The 17,808-nt window shown below is 31.8% G+C and overlaps 1 protein-coding gene across 14 annotated transcripts in view; it reads left to right on the forward strand.

Moving 5' to 3' along the window:
- ZNF711 (zinc finger protein 711) overlaps nt 1-16,597 on the forward strand; it is a 28,055-nt gene extending 11,458 nt beyond the window's left edge. For 8 of the 14 annotated variants that reach the window (XM_058291188.2, XM_058291182.1, XM_058291185.1 and 5 more), the window contains 6 exons: nt 659-1,207; nt 7,083-7,238; nt 7,886-8,020; nt 10,956-11,003; nt 13,236-13,379; nt 13,872-16,597. In XM_058291188.2, coding sequence (XP_058147171.1) covers nt 659-1,207; nt 7,083-7,238; nt 7,886-8,020; nt 10,956-11,003; nt 13,236-13,379; nt 13,872-15,049 — 2,210 coding nt within the window. In that variant the 3' untranslated portion in view covers nt 15,050-16,597. Of the gene's footprint in view, nt 1-658; nt 1,208-7,082; nt 7,239-7,885; nt 8,021-9,965; nt 10,104-10,955; nt 11,004-13,235; nt 13,380-13,871 lie in introns of all 14 variants that reach the window. The other 6 variants (XM_004466510.4, XM_058291179.1, XM_058291177.2 and 3 more) reach the window with 1 other exon arrangement.
- The last annotated feature ends 1,211 nt before the right edge of the window (nt 16,598-17,808 follow it).

Here is a 17,808-nt window from a genome sequence, read left to right on the forward strand (position 1 = left end):
TGAAAATATCAGTAGCTTATTCCTTTTATTGCTGAGTAATATTTCATAGTAAAGATATAACAGAGATTGTTTATCTTTTCACTTGTTGAAGGATATTTAGGTGGTTCATCTTTGTTTCCTAGTATGAGTAATAACTGCTGTGACCTGCTAAAATTATTCATGTACTATTTTTTTGTGTATGTGTGTGGACATAAATTTTAATTTCTCCTGAAAAAGTGCATGTTTAGTTTTATGAGAAATGCTGCCAAAATACTTTCTAGACCGGCTGCTACCTTTTTACAGTCCTTCCAGCGACATATGAAAGATTCAGTTTCTCTTCATCCTTCCCACCCTGTGTTGTTGTCACTGCTTTTATTCTAGCTGTTCTAATTGGTGTAAATTGGTTTCTTATGTGGATTTTATATTTTACTTGACAATAAAGTGCATCATTTTTAAGGTTTTACTTTAGATTTCATGAGCATTGTTTTCATCTACCTCCACCCCAAATTCCTGGTTAGTGAAGGTTTTTATTGTGGTTAAATTGCCTTTGATATATTTTAATTGATACATTGGCCAATACTATTTAATATTGAAGCATTTTGTTTTATTTGATGGATTAAATATGGTACTGTTAATTAATAATGTAACTATTTTTTTTGGATAATTGTTTGTATTATAGTGGCTGGAATGGCTGGTACTGCACATATCGATGGAGACCATATTGTTGTTTCAGTTCCTGAAGCTGTATTAGTTTCTGATGTTGTCACAGACGATGGTATAACTCTTGATCATGGCCTTGCAGCTGAAGTTGTCCATGGGCCTGATATCATCACAGAGACTGATGTAGTAACAGAAGGTGTGATTGTTCCTGAAGGTGTACTTGAAGCTGATGTTGCTATTGAAGAAGATTTAGTAGAAGATGATGGTGATCACATCTTGACTTCTGAACTAATTACAGAAACTGTTAGGGTACCTGAGCAGGTTTTTGTAGCTGATCTTGTTACTGGTCCTGATGGACACTTGGAACATGTGGTCCAAGATTGTGTTTCAGGAGTTGACTCTCCCACAATGGTATCAGAGGAGGTTCTTGTAACTAATTCAGATACAGAAAATGTGATTCAAGCAGCTGGTGGTGTTCCTGGTTCTACAGTTACTATAAAAACTGAAGATGATGATGATGATGATGATGATGTCAAGAGCACTTCTGAAGACTACTTAATGATATCTTGTAAGTGAAACATGAAGCCCATAATTGCTGAGGAGATTGATTAATGTAGAAAGAGTTTCTGACATTTAGTATATATACAATAAAAGTCATGATAGGAATCTTTCTGAAAAACAGTTTTCTTCAAAGTTGTGCTGTTGAGTTGCTTTTTAAAAAAATTTGCTCAATAAAAATTCATGCACAAAATGAAGTAAAATATTACCACTTATGAAAGTCTTAGAACAGGAATATATATGTGGAAGTTTCAGACAAGAACATTAGATAATATAAAAATTTAATGATAAATATATTTATTTCACAATGGGAAATTTCTGTTAACAAAACCAATGCTTTTTAAAATATGGTATCAATGGAGTTATCAATTTAGTTTTGTTTAGGGATTTAAGCATAATAAGTTAATGTGTATATTGCTTTTTTTTTAGTAAATACTTAAAAGCAAATCATAAACTCTGACCAGGTTCTATAGTTCCCTGTGTTTATATTCTATTTGTCTATATGGGTATATATCCCATGCAAAAATACTTTAACATATTTATTTCAGACTGCTTGACAATGAATTTAAAACATTCCATCTGAAGAAGGAAGACAGAAATATTTTGTTCACATTTTAAGTGGTGGGTTTGCTTGAACAGCAACAATAATGAAATCTCCTAACAAATTATTTATGGAGCTTGAGGTTTAAGTGGGTCTTTTCTCAGTAAAATTTGAAGGGATCATTCTGCAAGTAGTAAAGTTTAAATGCAAACTTTTCATTTTTCCGGGGAGGTTTTTTGTTCTTTTCCTTTTAAAATACAAAAATGTGTGATTGAGAAGTATATTGCCCGATGGAGTTTGTGTGCATAACATCATTGTATATTATATGTGTGTATCAGTGAATTTAAAACTAAAAACAACCTAGATTTATTTAAGTTGCAAAAATGATTCTGAAATCTAGCATGCTAACCTTTTTCTTTGGTAAGCACTTTTGAAGGTAAATATTTACAGTGTTTTTAAAAGAATGATTTAGACCACAAAAAGACTATGCAAATCTTATTAACTGCCTTTAAATAGATATGGATTACTAAAAGAATTCCATAATTTCCATCTTAACATGACATAAAAACTTGATTATTGTTATCATATAAAATGCTGTAGTAGAAGTTGTGATCTCTTATACTAAAATAATTCAATGAGTTCAAAAAGGTATTCATCAAATTAAACTGATATTAAATTTGTCTAAAATTTAAATGTCATGTATTGTGAGTAGTACCACCTTAAGATATCTTCTATGATTTGATTTCAGCAAGAAGTTCTTTTAAAAAAACTTTTCTAGAATATTTTGTTAGAGTATTTATCTTGATATCATATATTTCAAATGCAAATGAAATGATTTCTGTCCTAGTCTAATACAATTAGACTAAAAATTTGAAAGAAGAGTGTATTGCTCTAATAATGTTGGAATTGCTGTGGGGTCATTTTAGAGCTTGGTATGAATTAACTCCTTAATCATGAATAAAGAAACAAAAAACAGCCCTTAAAAGTTCTTTTTGATCTGGCCATGTGAGATTGGACTTCAGGTTCACCTACAGCTGCAGAATGGTAGAGAAGCCCTGGGAGACTGAGAGAGGAGGCCTGGAAAGAGACAGCCCTATGCCTGGTTACCCACAACTGAGCTCTGGGAGACAGTAGATTCTGGAAGGGAAGGCAGGGATCTCGGCAGAGATCGGCCACCATTTTGCTTCACCTCGTGGCTGGACACCAGGATTACCAGTAGTTGACTCTGGTGAGAAGGCATCTATGATGTTGCCTTGATTTGGACATTTTCTGGCCTCAAAACTGTAAACTTATTGTAGAAAATAAAGTATACAAATAAACAGAAGTTAAATATTTTCTGTATCATCCATTCTTACTACCACTCAGATCCCTGACCATTTAAAAAGTTATTATATTTAAATTGGAAAATTTAGTATTAGAAAAATTCGGTTACTCAGTTACTCTCTTACCATTTTCATTTATTTTACTTTGTAATATTTTGACTTAACTTCTTTTTTTTTTAAACATCTCTTCCTTAACCTTCACTGTCTTTCCCTATTGTTTAAATGAGATCTATAGAAGTGATAGTTGAATCATTCAGGAGTTAGGGAATGAATTGCTTCGAAAGGCCTCGATGGTACTAATTTAAGATGTCCTCTTTGATATTTCCAAAATAGAGATTTTCATAATATCCAAGAGATAAAGTTGAGGAGTTAAAACAGACCTGAATCTGTAAATATTCCTCTAAGGAAAGCTTATCAGTAACAGGGTTTTGGAAATAGGGAGTTTGTCATCTCTCAGTAAGTGAAGTACATTGTGTTTTTTCCCTTTTAGGCCAAACCTTACAAATTCTTTATCTTAGCAGATTGTTAGGCTCTCCCACTTGTGCTTAAGTAACTTGGAAATTAATATAGAATAACCATATCTGTTTAAAGTTGTCCAGATGTGCTTTTCTTTAAAAATACCTAACACCTATAAGACATTCATGGGTGATTATTTCCTTTATGAAAAGCTTCACTGCAGGGAGGGAGATTTCTTTAAATAATGAGGCTATATAATATACTTAAATGATTTTTTTTTTACTTTTAGAAATCAATTTTATTTTTCTTTCAGGAACACAATTTCGTATAAAGCAAATATTTTCATATGGGAAATTTTATTCAAACCTCACCAATTTCAGGGGTAAAGGAGAACAGCTTTGTAATATTTTTGTATAACAGCTTTATCAAGATATAATTTTCATAACATAGAATTCACCCATTTAAAGTTTGTAATTTTGTGTTTTTATTGTATGCAGAGTTCTGCATTCATCACCGTAATTAATTTTAGAACTTTTTCATTACCCCAAGAAGAAACCCCATACCCTTTAGCAGTGTCTTCCCCATTCTCCCATCCCTCAGCCCTGTGCAACCACTAATCTACCTTTTGTCTTAATTTATTTGCTTATGCTGAGCATTTCATATAAATTGAATCATACAGTGTGTAAGTAAAATATAGTCTTTTGTGTTTAGCGGCTTTCACTTAGCATGTTTTAGAGGTCCAACTATGGTATATAGCAAGTATCAGTAATTCTTTTTTTTATGGTCAAATAACTTTCCACTCTGTGTGTGTGTGTGTGTGTGTGTGTGTATATATATATATATATATAAAATGTGGTGTATATATACACCACATTTTATTTACCCATTCATCAGTTAATGGTCATTTGCATTGTTTCTACTTCTCGGCTATTAAGATTAATGTTGCAGTGAACATCCATGTATAAGTTTTTATGTGGACATGTGTTTTCATTTCTTTGATATATATGTAGGAATGGAATACCTTTGTAAATTAAATGTTACTATTTTCGTTGTTTCTTAGTATGATGTAGTATTGATCCTTTGCCTTTGTCTGCTCTCATCCCTATGGTACATCAGTATATCCTATATTAATAACATATCCAACATATACTTTTTGTAGATGTAACCTAACAGGGTAAAGTAAAAAGCCTACTTACTCTTAAAAAAGAATATTATGTTGTAAATTTAGCTAGGATGAGATTTTAATAATTCAAACTGTACCAATGGGATATAAAAGAATATTAAGGTTAGCAAACTTTGCAGTGTTGGAAAACAATGCACTTTACTCCTTTATGTTATATTTAGTGTTCAGTAGAATTCTGTGGTGGCTATAATATTACCAGCTTGTTGCTAGCTGGGATGTCATGTGGGGCTTTACAACAAGTAAAAAAGTTAAGGTTTAATTTTAGGTATTTTGAGAGTTATTTGCATTAAGAAGAATATGAGAAACTATTTCTAAAGCCAGTTGATTGCCTATTAAGCCTTTGTTAATTTTGTATTTCCTATAACAAACTATATAAATAAATTTTAGTCAAGTTGATGGTTTTCTTCTCAAAATTTCTGCTTCCATGCCAACGTATTTAATATTAAGCCTTATCGCCTCATATAAATTTACAATATGGATCAAGTTATGTCATATTTACTTCATACCAAAATTGTTCATTCAGAGGAACCTAATCTAATGCATATGTTAAGACTCAATATGGACCTTAAGGAAACGTAGAAATGGAATCAGAGGGAATAGCAACAATAATTTCCATACTCAAAGCTAAAATTGTGGTGCAAAACTAATGAGAAGTAACAAAAATGTATATACCATTCCATAAGTTTTAATTTTGTGAATTATAATTTTAATTCAATTTATCACAGGAGGAAATGTGGTCACTTAAATCATTCAAGTAAAATAAAGCAGCGTTTATCAAATGAGAGTACTTCTCCCAGTGTAAGAGATTCATATTTCAGACATTGTTTGAGTTTTTTGTATATTATATCTTTATTTCCAAAAATAAGAAAGTACTTTTTTGAAAGCTTAACTTTCCTCTTTTAATTTTTCTATGAACTCACATTATTTCATTCAACATACTTTAAAAGAAGGTAAACTGTTAAACAAATATCAGCTACTTAAACATTATCATTATTTTTTCACTTCATATTAGTTTTCCCATTGTTAAAATTACTTGCCAAAAATGTAGTCATTGAATTAGGGGCTTTAATGGCATAAAATATTTTAGTCAATTTATTTTCATCAGTTGGGTGATTTGTTTCATAGGCATAAATTATTTGAACTCTTAAATAGTATGAAATCATTTAAATTTAATCACAAAGTTAAAGTACATATGTGTTGTAAAAAAGGATTTCTGACATTTATTTTTCACCATTTTGAAAAGCCAAAAGAATATTTTTGAAGTTATGGCAAATTTGAAACTGAGGTATGGGAAATCTGAGCTTTATCCCATTTAGATCTTCCTGAAAGTTATTTTTCAAGAAAATCGAGTTAATGAAACTTTTCTTATGTCCCTTTATTTTGTTTTCAGTAGTTCTAGGATTATCAAGGGCTTCAGAGTTTATGTTTTCATATGTGGTACCATATATGATATATATATATATATATAATGTATATAATAGATTTTCTATTTAGATTATATTTCAGTTTCATTAAATTCTCTTTTTATAGAGACAAAAGTTGAAATAAAAAATTGGTAGGCATAAGATATCTAGAGGGGATATATTGTTTGATGTTATTTATGATCTGGAGAAAAAGTTTCTTACTATAATCATTGCGAAGTTCATGCATAGTAGTAATGTTAAACTAAATGTTATCCTTGAACACTGTACAGCAGAGATTCAAATTTTGTAAGTATATTTAAAATGTAAGTAATGTTCTCAAATATTATTTTAACATTATATGATTTTGAAATGAAGCCTGCATTGCTAAATCAGGAAGTATACACAATTACAAATTTGAGGTTGTTTTCCATTGACTCAAGTGGAATGAAAATATTTACTGAGATTTTATTTTTATAGTAATTTTTGAAAGCCCCTTTAAAAAATCATTCAGGTGTTTTCTGTTTCCTCTTTTATTCAGTCCTAGATTTAATATGTTAGTTGGTTTTAGAAGTAACTGCTGTTTACTTTGTTGTTTGTGAGCTTATTTTATGAGTAGTATGTATTTTATATTCTAATTCTATTTAATTTTGGTGTTGTGATTTAATTTAAAATGTTGAAAATGATAGAATATTATTGAATCTTTCCCCCAAAAATTTTATTAAAGTTGCATGGTTTTTAAGTTACATGGTTTATATTTTGTGTATATAAATTGAGATCTGAATAGGTTTTTTATATAATTGTGATCTTGTTATATATCTGAGCTTTTATCAGTTTTTCCTAGAAATTTAAAACTTTTAATGGCTGCATGATAGGTTACCAAATGATTATAGTGGGTATGTGGGTAACACATTATTTTGCACTTATGCCTATACACCCAGTGGTAATTTTTGACTGATATATTTTCCTCTTTGTGTTTACAGTGGATGACGTTGGGGAGAAATTAGAGAATATGGGGAACACACCATTAAAAATAGGCAATGATGGTTCACAAGAAGATGTTAAAGGAGATGGGTTTGGATCAGAAGTAATAAAAGTGTATATATTTAAAGCTGAAGCAGAAGATGATGTTGAAATAGGTACAAAGACTAATTTTATTGTTATGATAGTTAGGAATTAGAATTTATTCTTTTATGGGGAATATTCTGAAATGATCCTCGAAATGCAGATGATTTTATAGTTTTCTTTGGAGATGTTATATAAAAAATATTTGAATATAAGGTAGGAATGCAAAATATATCATTCTTAGATTCTTTCAAGCATGAGTAGTATATTGCAGCTAAAAATCTCAAAATAAGTGGAAAGGATTTGGTTTAGAGTAGGATAATGAGTGTGTAAGAGCATGGATTCTAGAGGCAGGCTACTTGAGTTTTAATCCTCATTCTTTGGTGACTTTCTTAACCTCCCTGTTCCTTAGTCTCATCCATAATATGGTCATAATAATAGTAACTACATAAGGAACTGTTGTGAGGAAGACATGGGTAAATATATATATAAACTTATACAGTACTTGGAATGTAAGTGTGATATATGTTAGTAATTTTTACTATTTCTTAGTGATAAGTGAAAATTTTAAATGTTATCTATATGGAAATTTTCTTGACATTGCTAACTTTATATTGAAATAATTTCTTAAGGAATATATTTCTTTATAAAATGCACCTTATTAATTTAGGGAATTTTTCCATGATGCTTCTCTATTTTGATATGTGTTTTAAATTTTAAGGTGGAACAGAAATTGTCACAGAGAGTGAGTACACCAGTGGACATTCTGTAGCTGGAATGCTTGACCAGAGCCGGATGCAACGGGAGAAGATGGTTTACATGGCAGTTAAAGATTCTTCTCAAGAAGATGATATCAGTAAGAATAAAAAGGCATCGTAGTAACTTAGTAGCAACCGTCATGCATTTTTAAAAAATACAGCAATCTTAGAGATACAAGCCCTATATAGAAATAAAGTTCAATAAAATAAGCCTGACCCTTTGCCGTAAGTAAGGAGAATAATCCTATTGGCTATTTGCACATAAATGTATGTGCAAACATGAAATACCATGTCTCAGGTACTATTAGAAGATACAGAGATGATCAACATACATTTTTTTATTTCAAAGGAGCTCACAAATATATAGAAGATTAATGAGTAACTACTTTGTGCTAGGCATTATTGGATAAGTTACATATATATTATTCTCACAGTTCATCTCTGATGTAGGTATTATTTTACCTGTGTTATAGATGGAAACAGGCCCAGGGAAGGGAAGTAATTTGCCCCAAATCATTCCAATATTAAGTGGGGAAGCCAGGATTTAAACTCATATCTGTCTAATTCTATAGCTACTGTTCTTTCCTCATGGTAATGAGCACTGTTGATCTCTCTCTGGATTCAACAGTGGAAGGGTTAACTGGTTGTTCTGTCACTGAAGGGTTAGCTGAGCAACTATCCTAAGCCAAGCTGCCAGGATCTTTACTCATTATGCTACGTTACCTAAGATTTCTTAGGGCTGAGTACCACAGGTTGAAAGAAGCTCTTCAGGTGTCCTTTCCTGCTGTGTTGTACTGTTCCTTAAGGAGACTTTTTTTATTCTGCCTACTTGCTTCTCACCTTAGCACAAGAACAAAATCCTTCCCTAAGGCTATTTTAGTCCTCAAGCACAGCTTTTGTTTTGTTCAAGAGGGACAAGGGTCTCCACTTCTGCTACATTACCTTGCCAATATGAGTTTTTACCTGTGCTCCACTCCTCAAGTTTCTTTCGAGAACCATGGGGAGATGAATTCCAGTCCCATTTAGGAAAAGAGTTGATTGAAATAGTTTCTATCTTGTTTCTGCATTGTTTATCTTCTTAACTCTTTGGTCAGGAAATAGGTAAATAGGGAGTTGGAAATGAAGCTTAAATTAGCTGAAGCCATAACTCCATAGGGATGTGGAAAATTTAGACCACTGTCTCTGTCTAATTAATGGAAAGAAGGGAAATTTAGAATAGGGATACGTCTTCCCCCACATTTCTATGTTATAGTCAGTAGAAGATGCCAATATGTGAATCAAAGGAAAATCATAAATCCAAGCCATTTTTAAACAGGATATAGCTAGACAAATTATTTTACATAAAATAAATTGAGTGATGTGTAGGTTTAAAAATATTTTCCCTACCACAATACTAGTATTTTTTTTTAAATGAGTCTCACTTAATGTGCTTTTTTGTTCATTAGTGACTCTTTTAAAATCTTGCCTCTTGAAGGCTGAGCTGCCCACATATACTTGAGCACCAGCATTCAAGATTAATGTATATGTGTGTATGTATACATATATATTTTTATTTAAATTATTTTTCAGTTACTAGTTTTACAAAATTATTTGTTATCACATGGTACAGTACTGCATTTCATTTGGTATGTAGAACACTTTCTAGCATTGTTTCTATGGCAATTGCTTTCTGATTTCCAAAGATCTGTCAGCAAACTTATGGAATACAAACTCTTTTTATAAATTGGTAATGCCCAATGGACTGTAAAATCAGTTAATATATTTTAAGTGCACAGATTTTATATAGTAAAAAAAGACATTTTCATGGGACTAAGTTCTAAGAGGACAATAAGAATTTTGTCAAATAATTGTTTCCTAATGACACTAACCTCCCAAAGTGCCTAAATATATATAAAAATATATATATAATATATTTTATATATATTTATATATATATATTTTTTAATCAAATTGAAAAGTTGAAAGATTTAAAAATGTTTGGAACTTTTTACCCATTTATTAATTATTTGGGGTTATAAACAAACAATTATTTCCAAAATTTAGGTTGTGCTGAAATAGCAGATGAAGTTTACATGGAAGTCATTGTAGGGGAAGAGGAAGGAACTTCTCTCCCTGAGACACAGCTTGAGGACTCTGATGTTAATAAAACAGTTGTCCCTGTTGTCTGGGCTGCGACATATGGTAGGACACTGGCATTTTTTCACCTGATTAGTACATAACATATATATTTGACCAGAGTTTAGGCCATTAAATATGCTGTGCTAATGCCACCATGTGTTGGCTAATATAAAATGTTTTGCTGTGGACTAATTCATCTCTAGTTGCTTTACTTGATTTTCCTACCACATTACCTTGTGTTATTTAAAATGAACCTTGCTTAATGCAGTGTTTTTCAGTACAGGCTATTTTAAATCCTACCTATATTAGTGAGTGTCATAAAAATTTTATTTTTCTAAAGTAGGAAAAGCCTTTGAAAATTGATCCTTCCCTTGTTGGAAAAACTTACTTCATGTATTAACACTACAGATTATAAGATTTTGGGGTTTTGAAAAGGAACAGAAATCTAGGTGTGCTCTTTTAGGTAATACATATAGAAGGTAAAATTTATCAGGTTATTTTTTTTTCCTTTCTATTTATTCTATCTCATTTACGAGATGATCTAAGTATACTATTCATCTTGGAAAATTTTTTTGTTCAAATGCATTATTTTACCTTTACTTGGTTTTCCCGAAAGTTCATTCATTCAACAGTCATTTATTGAGCATCTTCAGTGTTTGTGGTACTCTGCAAAAATATCCATCCAGTTTCATTAAAAATATAAAACTATTTTAGTTATTAACATTTCCAAGGATCCTGACAGCAGTCCTTATTTTCAGTGTGTGGATTTATCAAATCTATGGGAGTGGAAGATTCAACAAAAAAATTTAATCTGGGGAATGGTGGTCAAAGTAAGATTTTGTAGATGAAAATGTGATCCGTTAGTAATAATTAAATCAACATATCAGTTTTTAAATTAGTCTTTTTTTTTTTTAGGGGATGAAAGAAGAGTTTCCCGAAGGTATGAGGATTGTCAGGCATCAGGTGAGAAAGCATTATGTGTGAGCTGTGTACTGCTTAGTGAGAGTACTTAGTGTGTGTTTACAGTCACAGTACTGGGACTTTTGCCTGGTCAGACCTAACTAGCTGGTTACATAGGAATTTGCCTCTTTGGCAAATTGTTTAATTTTATACGTAGACATAATGCACGTTAATCTATGAATGCAGTTCATTTTAGATTTGCCTCAAAATATAAGTGTCAGGTAGCTATGGAAAAAATTATAAAAAGAAATTATTTTGACAAAAAGTAAAATTTATTCGGGACATCAGTCACTTTTTAATGACTTTCTGAGAGCAGAATTGTCAATTTCTCTGGCAGCAAGATTTACATAATTGTTTTAAAACCCATGTGTCAGTTTAATATGTTGTTTTAATAAACGTCTTAGAGTGTTATTCCATGGTTGTTAGCTTTTTCTTTTATCATATGCAAGAGATTTTTTCTCATAAAGTGTCTGGTTGTTCTCCCTTGGAGAGGTAATTAACTCTAAATTTAAACGTAGATTTCAGAGGAATCAATTAGAGGCATATATCACAGCATATAAGCCAAACTGACATTTTGTAGATATACACTTTTAGGCTTACTTGCAAAAAACCACAACAGAACTGTAAAAACTAAGCTTTTTCCATCTATTTTTTTTTTATTAGAGCAGTTGTAGGTTTACAGAATCATCATGCAGGAAGTACAATGTTTCCCATATAGCCCCTTCTCACAGTTTTCCCAATTTAACATTTTATTAATGTGGTCCCTTTTTTATAATTCATGAAACAATACTATTATAATTGTGCTATTAACTTTAGCACACTATTTCCATTGCATTGTACACTTCTGTGAGTGTGTGTGTGTGTGTGGTAACTTACATAACTTATATTTTAAGTTCTATATAAACACTTAGGTTTTAGGTTGTATATAAACTAGGATTTTATTAAGTACGTTAATCCCATGGAAATTGCAGGGAATTGTCACATCTGTTTGAACTCAAAAACAATCTTAATTCTTAATACATATTACTTTTCATATTAAATAAACTGTTCGAAAGCTTATTCACAATAGATCTGTTATATATGGCAAATAGCTGCATGACTTTATTGCTGAATCTCTTTAATTTTATCAGCCTTTATTGTTGAGAAGTTGGTTTGATTGAAGGATTTTGTTTAGTGTAGGGATTCTTAACCAGGAGTCCACAGAACCCCAAGATTTCAGGGGGTCCATGAGTTTGAATTGAAAAAAATCAACTTGATTAGATGTCCAACATGTTGTGCGTGTTGCCTTGTGAAATACTACACCAAAGTTTAATGTTCTTATTCAAGATAAACAGCAGTCTGCACATTGACATGTCTTTAAAAATATAGAATATTACTTTGACTTTCCTATATTTTTGATGTATTCTATTATTAATGTGTTAAGAAAGTAGCACATATGTATATTATTATATCATATGCTTTTTATTTTAGTAACTGTATTTCAATATATGTAACTGATTTTCTTTTTAATTTTATGTATTTAAAAACACTCTTGCAGGAACATGTTGGTGTGGGTGTGGTCTATTAAATAATACACAATATAGAGAGGACTTAGTATGATTTTTATTTTGATGTAGTGTGCTCTGAGTGCAGTGGATAACTGCCTGCAAAAAGTTCGGTGAGGATGGTGGAGATGGTTTTATGACACCATAGGAAAACTCAAATTTCTAAATATTTGCCGAAAATGACCTTTTGAACAGATGTTGAACTGTGTTAGGTCATCAGGTATTGAAATTATGGGAAAGTTGTAAAACGTAATTTTGAATAATGCTAAAATTTAATTTAAAGACATGCTGATGCTGAGTGTCATAAAACTGTCTGCCACTACATTCTGAGAAGGGGTCTGTCCATGGTTTTCACCTGACTGGCAAAGGGGTCTGTGGAACAAAAAAAGGTTAAAATCCCCTGGTTTAGGGTCATAAAATTCAGTTTCTTATGCTACATTCACCTGTACAGTTTATTCCATTAGGATGAATGAACTGGAATATTTTAAAGTTAATTAATTTCACATAATATGCTATTCAAGGTATTTGCATATATGTGTGTGAGAGAGAGAAAAGCGAGTAGGAAAATTGGTATAACTTGTGAAATTTACTACTACAATGGTAACTTGGTGTTCTGTCATCTCCAGTACTTCATCTGACCTAAACAAGAAAGGATAAATACATGTTGCTTAATGGTGTATCAATTTTTTAGGAAATAGTTTGGACTCAACATTAGAAAACAGAAATAGTACAGCAGCACAGTACCTGCAAATTTGTGATAATATTAGTACAAATAAAGTACTTAAACCAAAAGCCAAGAAGAGGAGAAGAGGAGAAACCAGGCAATGGCAAACAGGTAATTTACTTTGCTTTATGAATATTATAATGATTTGAGATTTGGAATTATTTATGTCACTAAGGAAAAAATAAGTTATTTGCAATGTAGTCCTACTTCAGTGTACCTATTTGTATATGATATAGATAATTGATTTTTTAAACATGTGTGACTTACTGGTACTTAGTAAAACATGTTTGCTTGCTCTTCACTCGAAAGATGGTTTTAAAGAGAATGTTCACGTTGGTTTAAATATAAAGGGTGCCTGTTTCTGGTTTTGTGTTCATGTAATACAGCATTTTGCAGGTAAGCCTTACAGTAGAGTGCTGTTCAATACTTCTTAGTGAGTCATCTTATAATAAATTACTTGTAAAGTGCATTTTTATTGTACAGGATTTTATTCCTGTAATATAGTTATCTCATAGTGAATATAAGCTAGTTTTGGTGCTTTTGTTATAAAACCCATTGCAACAGTCTTTGACCATATGTAACAACTTCCTTTTTTTTATCTAGCTGTTATAATAGGTCCTGATGGACAGCCTTTAACAGTATACCCTTGCCATATTTGCACAAAGAAGTTCAAATCCAGGGGATTCTTGAAAAGACATATGAAGAATCATCCTGATCATTTGATGAGAAAAAAATATCAGTGTACAGATTGTGACTTTACAACTAACAAGAAAGTAAGTTTCCATAACCACTTAGAAAGCCATAAGCTTATAAACAAAGTTGACAAAACCCATGAATTTACAGAATATACAAGAAGATACAGAGAGGCAAGTCCATTGAGTTCAAATAAACTTATATTAAGAGACAAGGAACCGAAGATGCACAAGTGCAAATACTGTGACTATGAAACTGCAGAACAGGGACTACTGAACAGACATTTGTTGGCTGTTCACAGCAAGAATTTTCCTCATATTTGTGTAGAATGTGGAAAGGGCTTTCGACATCCTTCTGAACTCAAGAAGCACATGAGAACCCATACTGGTGAGAAGCCATATCAGTGTCAGTACTGTATCTTCAGGTGTGCAGACCAATCAAATCTGAAAACTCACATTAAGTCTAAGCATGGTAACAATTTGCCATATAAATGTGAGCATTGTCCCCAAGCATTTGGTGATGAAAGGGAGCTTCAACGCCATCTGGATTTGTTTCAAGGACATAAGACACACCAGTGTCCTCATTGTGACCATAAGAGCACCAACTCAAGTGACCTTAAGCGGCACATCATATCTGTTCATACTAAGGATTTTCCTCACAAATGTGAGGTCTGTGATAAAGGTTTCCATCGTCCATCTGAGCTCAAAAAGCATAGTGATATACATAAAGGTAGGAAAATTCATCAGTGTAGGCACTGTGACTTTAAAACATCAGATCCATTTATTCTTAGTGGTCATATCCTTTCAGTTCATACTAAGGATCAGTCCCTGAAGTGTAAAAGATGCAAGAGAGGGTTCAGGCAACAGAATGAGCTCAAAAAACATATGAAAACCCATACTGGAAGGAAGATTTACCAATGTGAGTTTTGTGAATACAGCACTACAGATGCATCTGGCTTTAAACGGCATGTGATATCAATACATACAAAAGACTATCCACATAGGTGTGAATTCTGCAAGAAGGGATTCCGAAGACCATCAGAAAAAAACCAGCATATTATGAGGCACCACAAGGAGGCTCTTATGTAGTAAGATCAGTATGAAGAAATAAGTTATTTAGAAATATTTTATGGTAATTGGGAGGAAAATCTCACTGTTTGATCTGGTTTCAAAGCTTGATAGTGGATAATAACTTTACAAACTTGTATTCAAGATCCTAAAATATTTGAATTAGCAAGGCTTCCTCATAGCCCTTTGAAATTAATTAAAGAATTGAAGAGGTACCATAGAATGGTTGCAGAAAATCTTAACTGTTTATTTAGTAGTATAAATGTGCATAGTTAAACTAGAGGGGGAAAGTAAAGACAGCTAGTTTCTTTGGCTAATCATACTAGAGACAAATGTTCCTGAATGAGAATACAAATTTAGGAGGTTAGCAGTGCTTCACTGTGGAAAACAAGCCTCACTTTTATGCAATTTTAGAAATGGGGTGGGGAAATAAAATGCGGTCATTCATCAGTCAGGTAGCCATTAAACTTTTTACATTGTACTTGGAAATTGAATTCCAGAAATGGAAAAAGTTTCCTGTATTCATTAAAAAGTTTCACTGGAAAACAGGTTAGATTCATTCAGTATTATTTTAAAAAAGTAATTTCAAAGCTGCTAATATTTTATTGCCGGGTAGGATGTTTAAAATGGAGCACTCTGTGATGAAGTCTAAGGTGAAGTTTGAGGATTAAATTTGCGTGTGTATGTATATATATGTATATATATACATATATATTTCCCTTTAATATTCAAATTGATGTTTAATGTGACATATATAATAAAAACAATTGAGTCACATGGGGCTTTGTAAAATGGATGCAACAGTAGTGTTGCAAACAAAATCAGCACTGTATTTCTTAATGTTCTAAAGATTAAACCTAGAGAACACAGTTTTCTTAAATATAATGTTTAGAGGGTTTTTTAATACAATCTTAGCAAGTATATTGCCCTAGTCTTACTTGCTATAATGTTTAAAGGTGCACTTTTATGCCATTATTGAAAGTTTTGATTTTTAAAATCTATATACCATATTGTTAACATGCATTTTCAATGTGAGGCAGTATTTCTGCAGTATTTAACAGAATATGTTGCCAATAGAGGTTGGAACTGGATATTCAGTTTACATTGTAAAAATTTAAAATATGCCTCCTTTAACAATGCTTTGTGTTAGCATGCTGCAAATCAAAATGGCTCTTAATATAAAAAAGTCGGTTTAGGGCAATTTAATAAAAATCCTGTTCATAAATGCAATGCATATGATGTATCCTTTTAAAGTTTAGTTGCTTCATGTTTACACACTGCTGTTCAATATAATTAAAATGTAATTTTACTTCATGCTATATCGTGGCTTTGTGTTTCAAATAATGTTCACGTTTCTGTTCTTGCACCAGATAAGAATCAGTTCCTTGAGAATAATTTTTTTATCTTTCTTAATCTCAGAATATTAAATTTGGAAAATCTCCTAAAGTAATGTGTTATGTGGCTGTAAATGATGTACACGCTGTAAAATAAGATTGTCACTGTTACATGGGATTATTATTTCTAAATGTTACTCATTGAAATGTGCAGACAATAAAAAGCATTACTGCACTTCGAGGTTTTATTAGTTTATTCAAAGTTGTGTTGTAATTTCACTTTGTTAAAAGACTTTTCACTTAAAATTACTCTTAGGTAATTTTGTTCTTTTTTTAAACATCTTGTTGAATTTTATACATTAACAACAGCATAAGCCAGTAATTTAAAATAATTATGGTGACTATAGCATGATTATCCCTCAGGAATGTATGCTATTTGCAAAACCTATGACAAAATCTTAGAAGGTGGCCATCTTAAGACTTTGGGTTTTGTATTAAAGAGAGATCTGAAAATTCTTAACTTGCTTAAAGGACACAATTGTGAGAAATTTAATGATGTTCCCTATATATACAAAAGGAAAACTATTGAATACGTATTTGGAAAAGATTTCTGCAAACTGACATAAAAATGACTTGATAAATTCTCACCAGTCAGCATTCAGTAGAATGCATATACCTAGATATATAGCATTGTTATTTATGAGTTTGTCAATTAAATATGTAATTATTCCTTAATAATCAATAACAGAAAAAGATGAAATCTATTATCCATTACATGTTAGATCAGTGTTCATGAAACTTTAATGTGCATACAGTTCATCTGGGGATCTCTTTCAATGGCAGATTGTCATTCAATAGGATTCTACATTTCCAATTGCAAGCTCCTGGGTGATGCTATCGTACTTTGAGTAGTAAAGTATTAGACAAAAGTCCCCAGTGTATCTTGGTACATTTTGGCAATTTTGCTTAAGTAGATATCTATGGGTAAGGATATAGAGCTAGTCTTTACATAGGACATGAAATTAGAGCAGATACCTGAGTGGTAAGAAAGAACCAGTCATGAAGATGTAAAAGATCATTCAATGCAGAGAAACCTGCAAATACAAATAACCTGAAGTTAGGAAAGTGACCTGTGGGAGTTTGAAATGGGAAGTTATTGTAGAGTTTTAAGGAAGTGAGTAATATGATCTGATTTACATTTTTAAGTTCATTCTGGAGGCTTTGTGAGGAATGTATCTTAGAGGACCGGAGAGAGGAAGGGAGTCAGTTGTTTGTGGTTGGAATGGAGTACATGGATTTTCTTATCTTTCACTTATACATTGTGCCTAGAAAACCTCAGTTCAGGTAGAATTTTTTTGGATCCAGAAGGTTACAAACAAAAGAGCCTTAAAAAAAGATTTGTACGGGCACAGGCTGCCTCTATATGCCATACACATTTAACTAGGA

This window comes from Dasypus novemcinctus, chromosome X (genome assembly GCF_030445035.2).
Source record: "Dasypus novemcinctus isolate mDasNov1 chromosome X, mDasNov1.1.hap2, whole genome shotgun sequence".
Taxonomy (NCBI): Eukaryota; Metazoa; Chordata; class Mammalia; order Cingulata; family Dasypodidae; genus Dasypus; species Dasypus novemcinctus.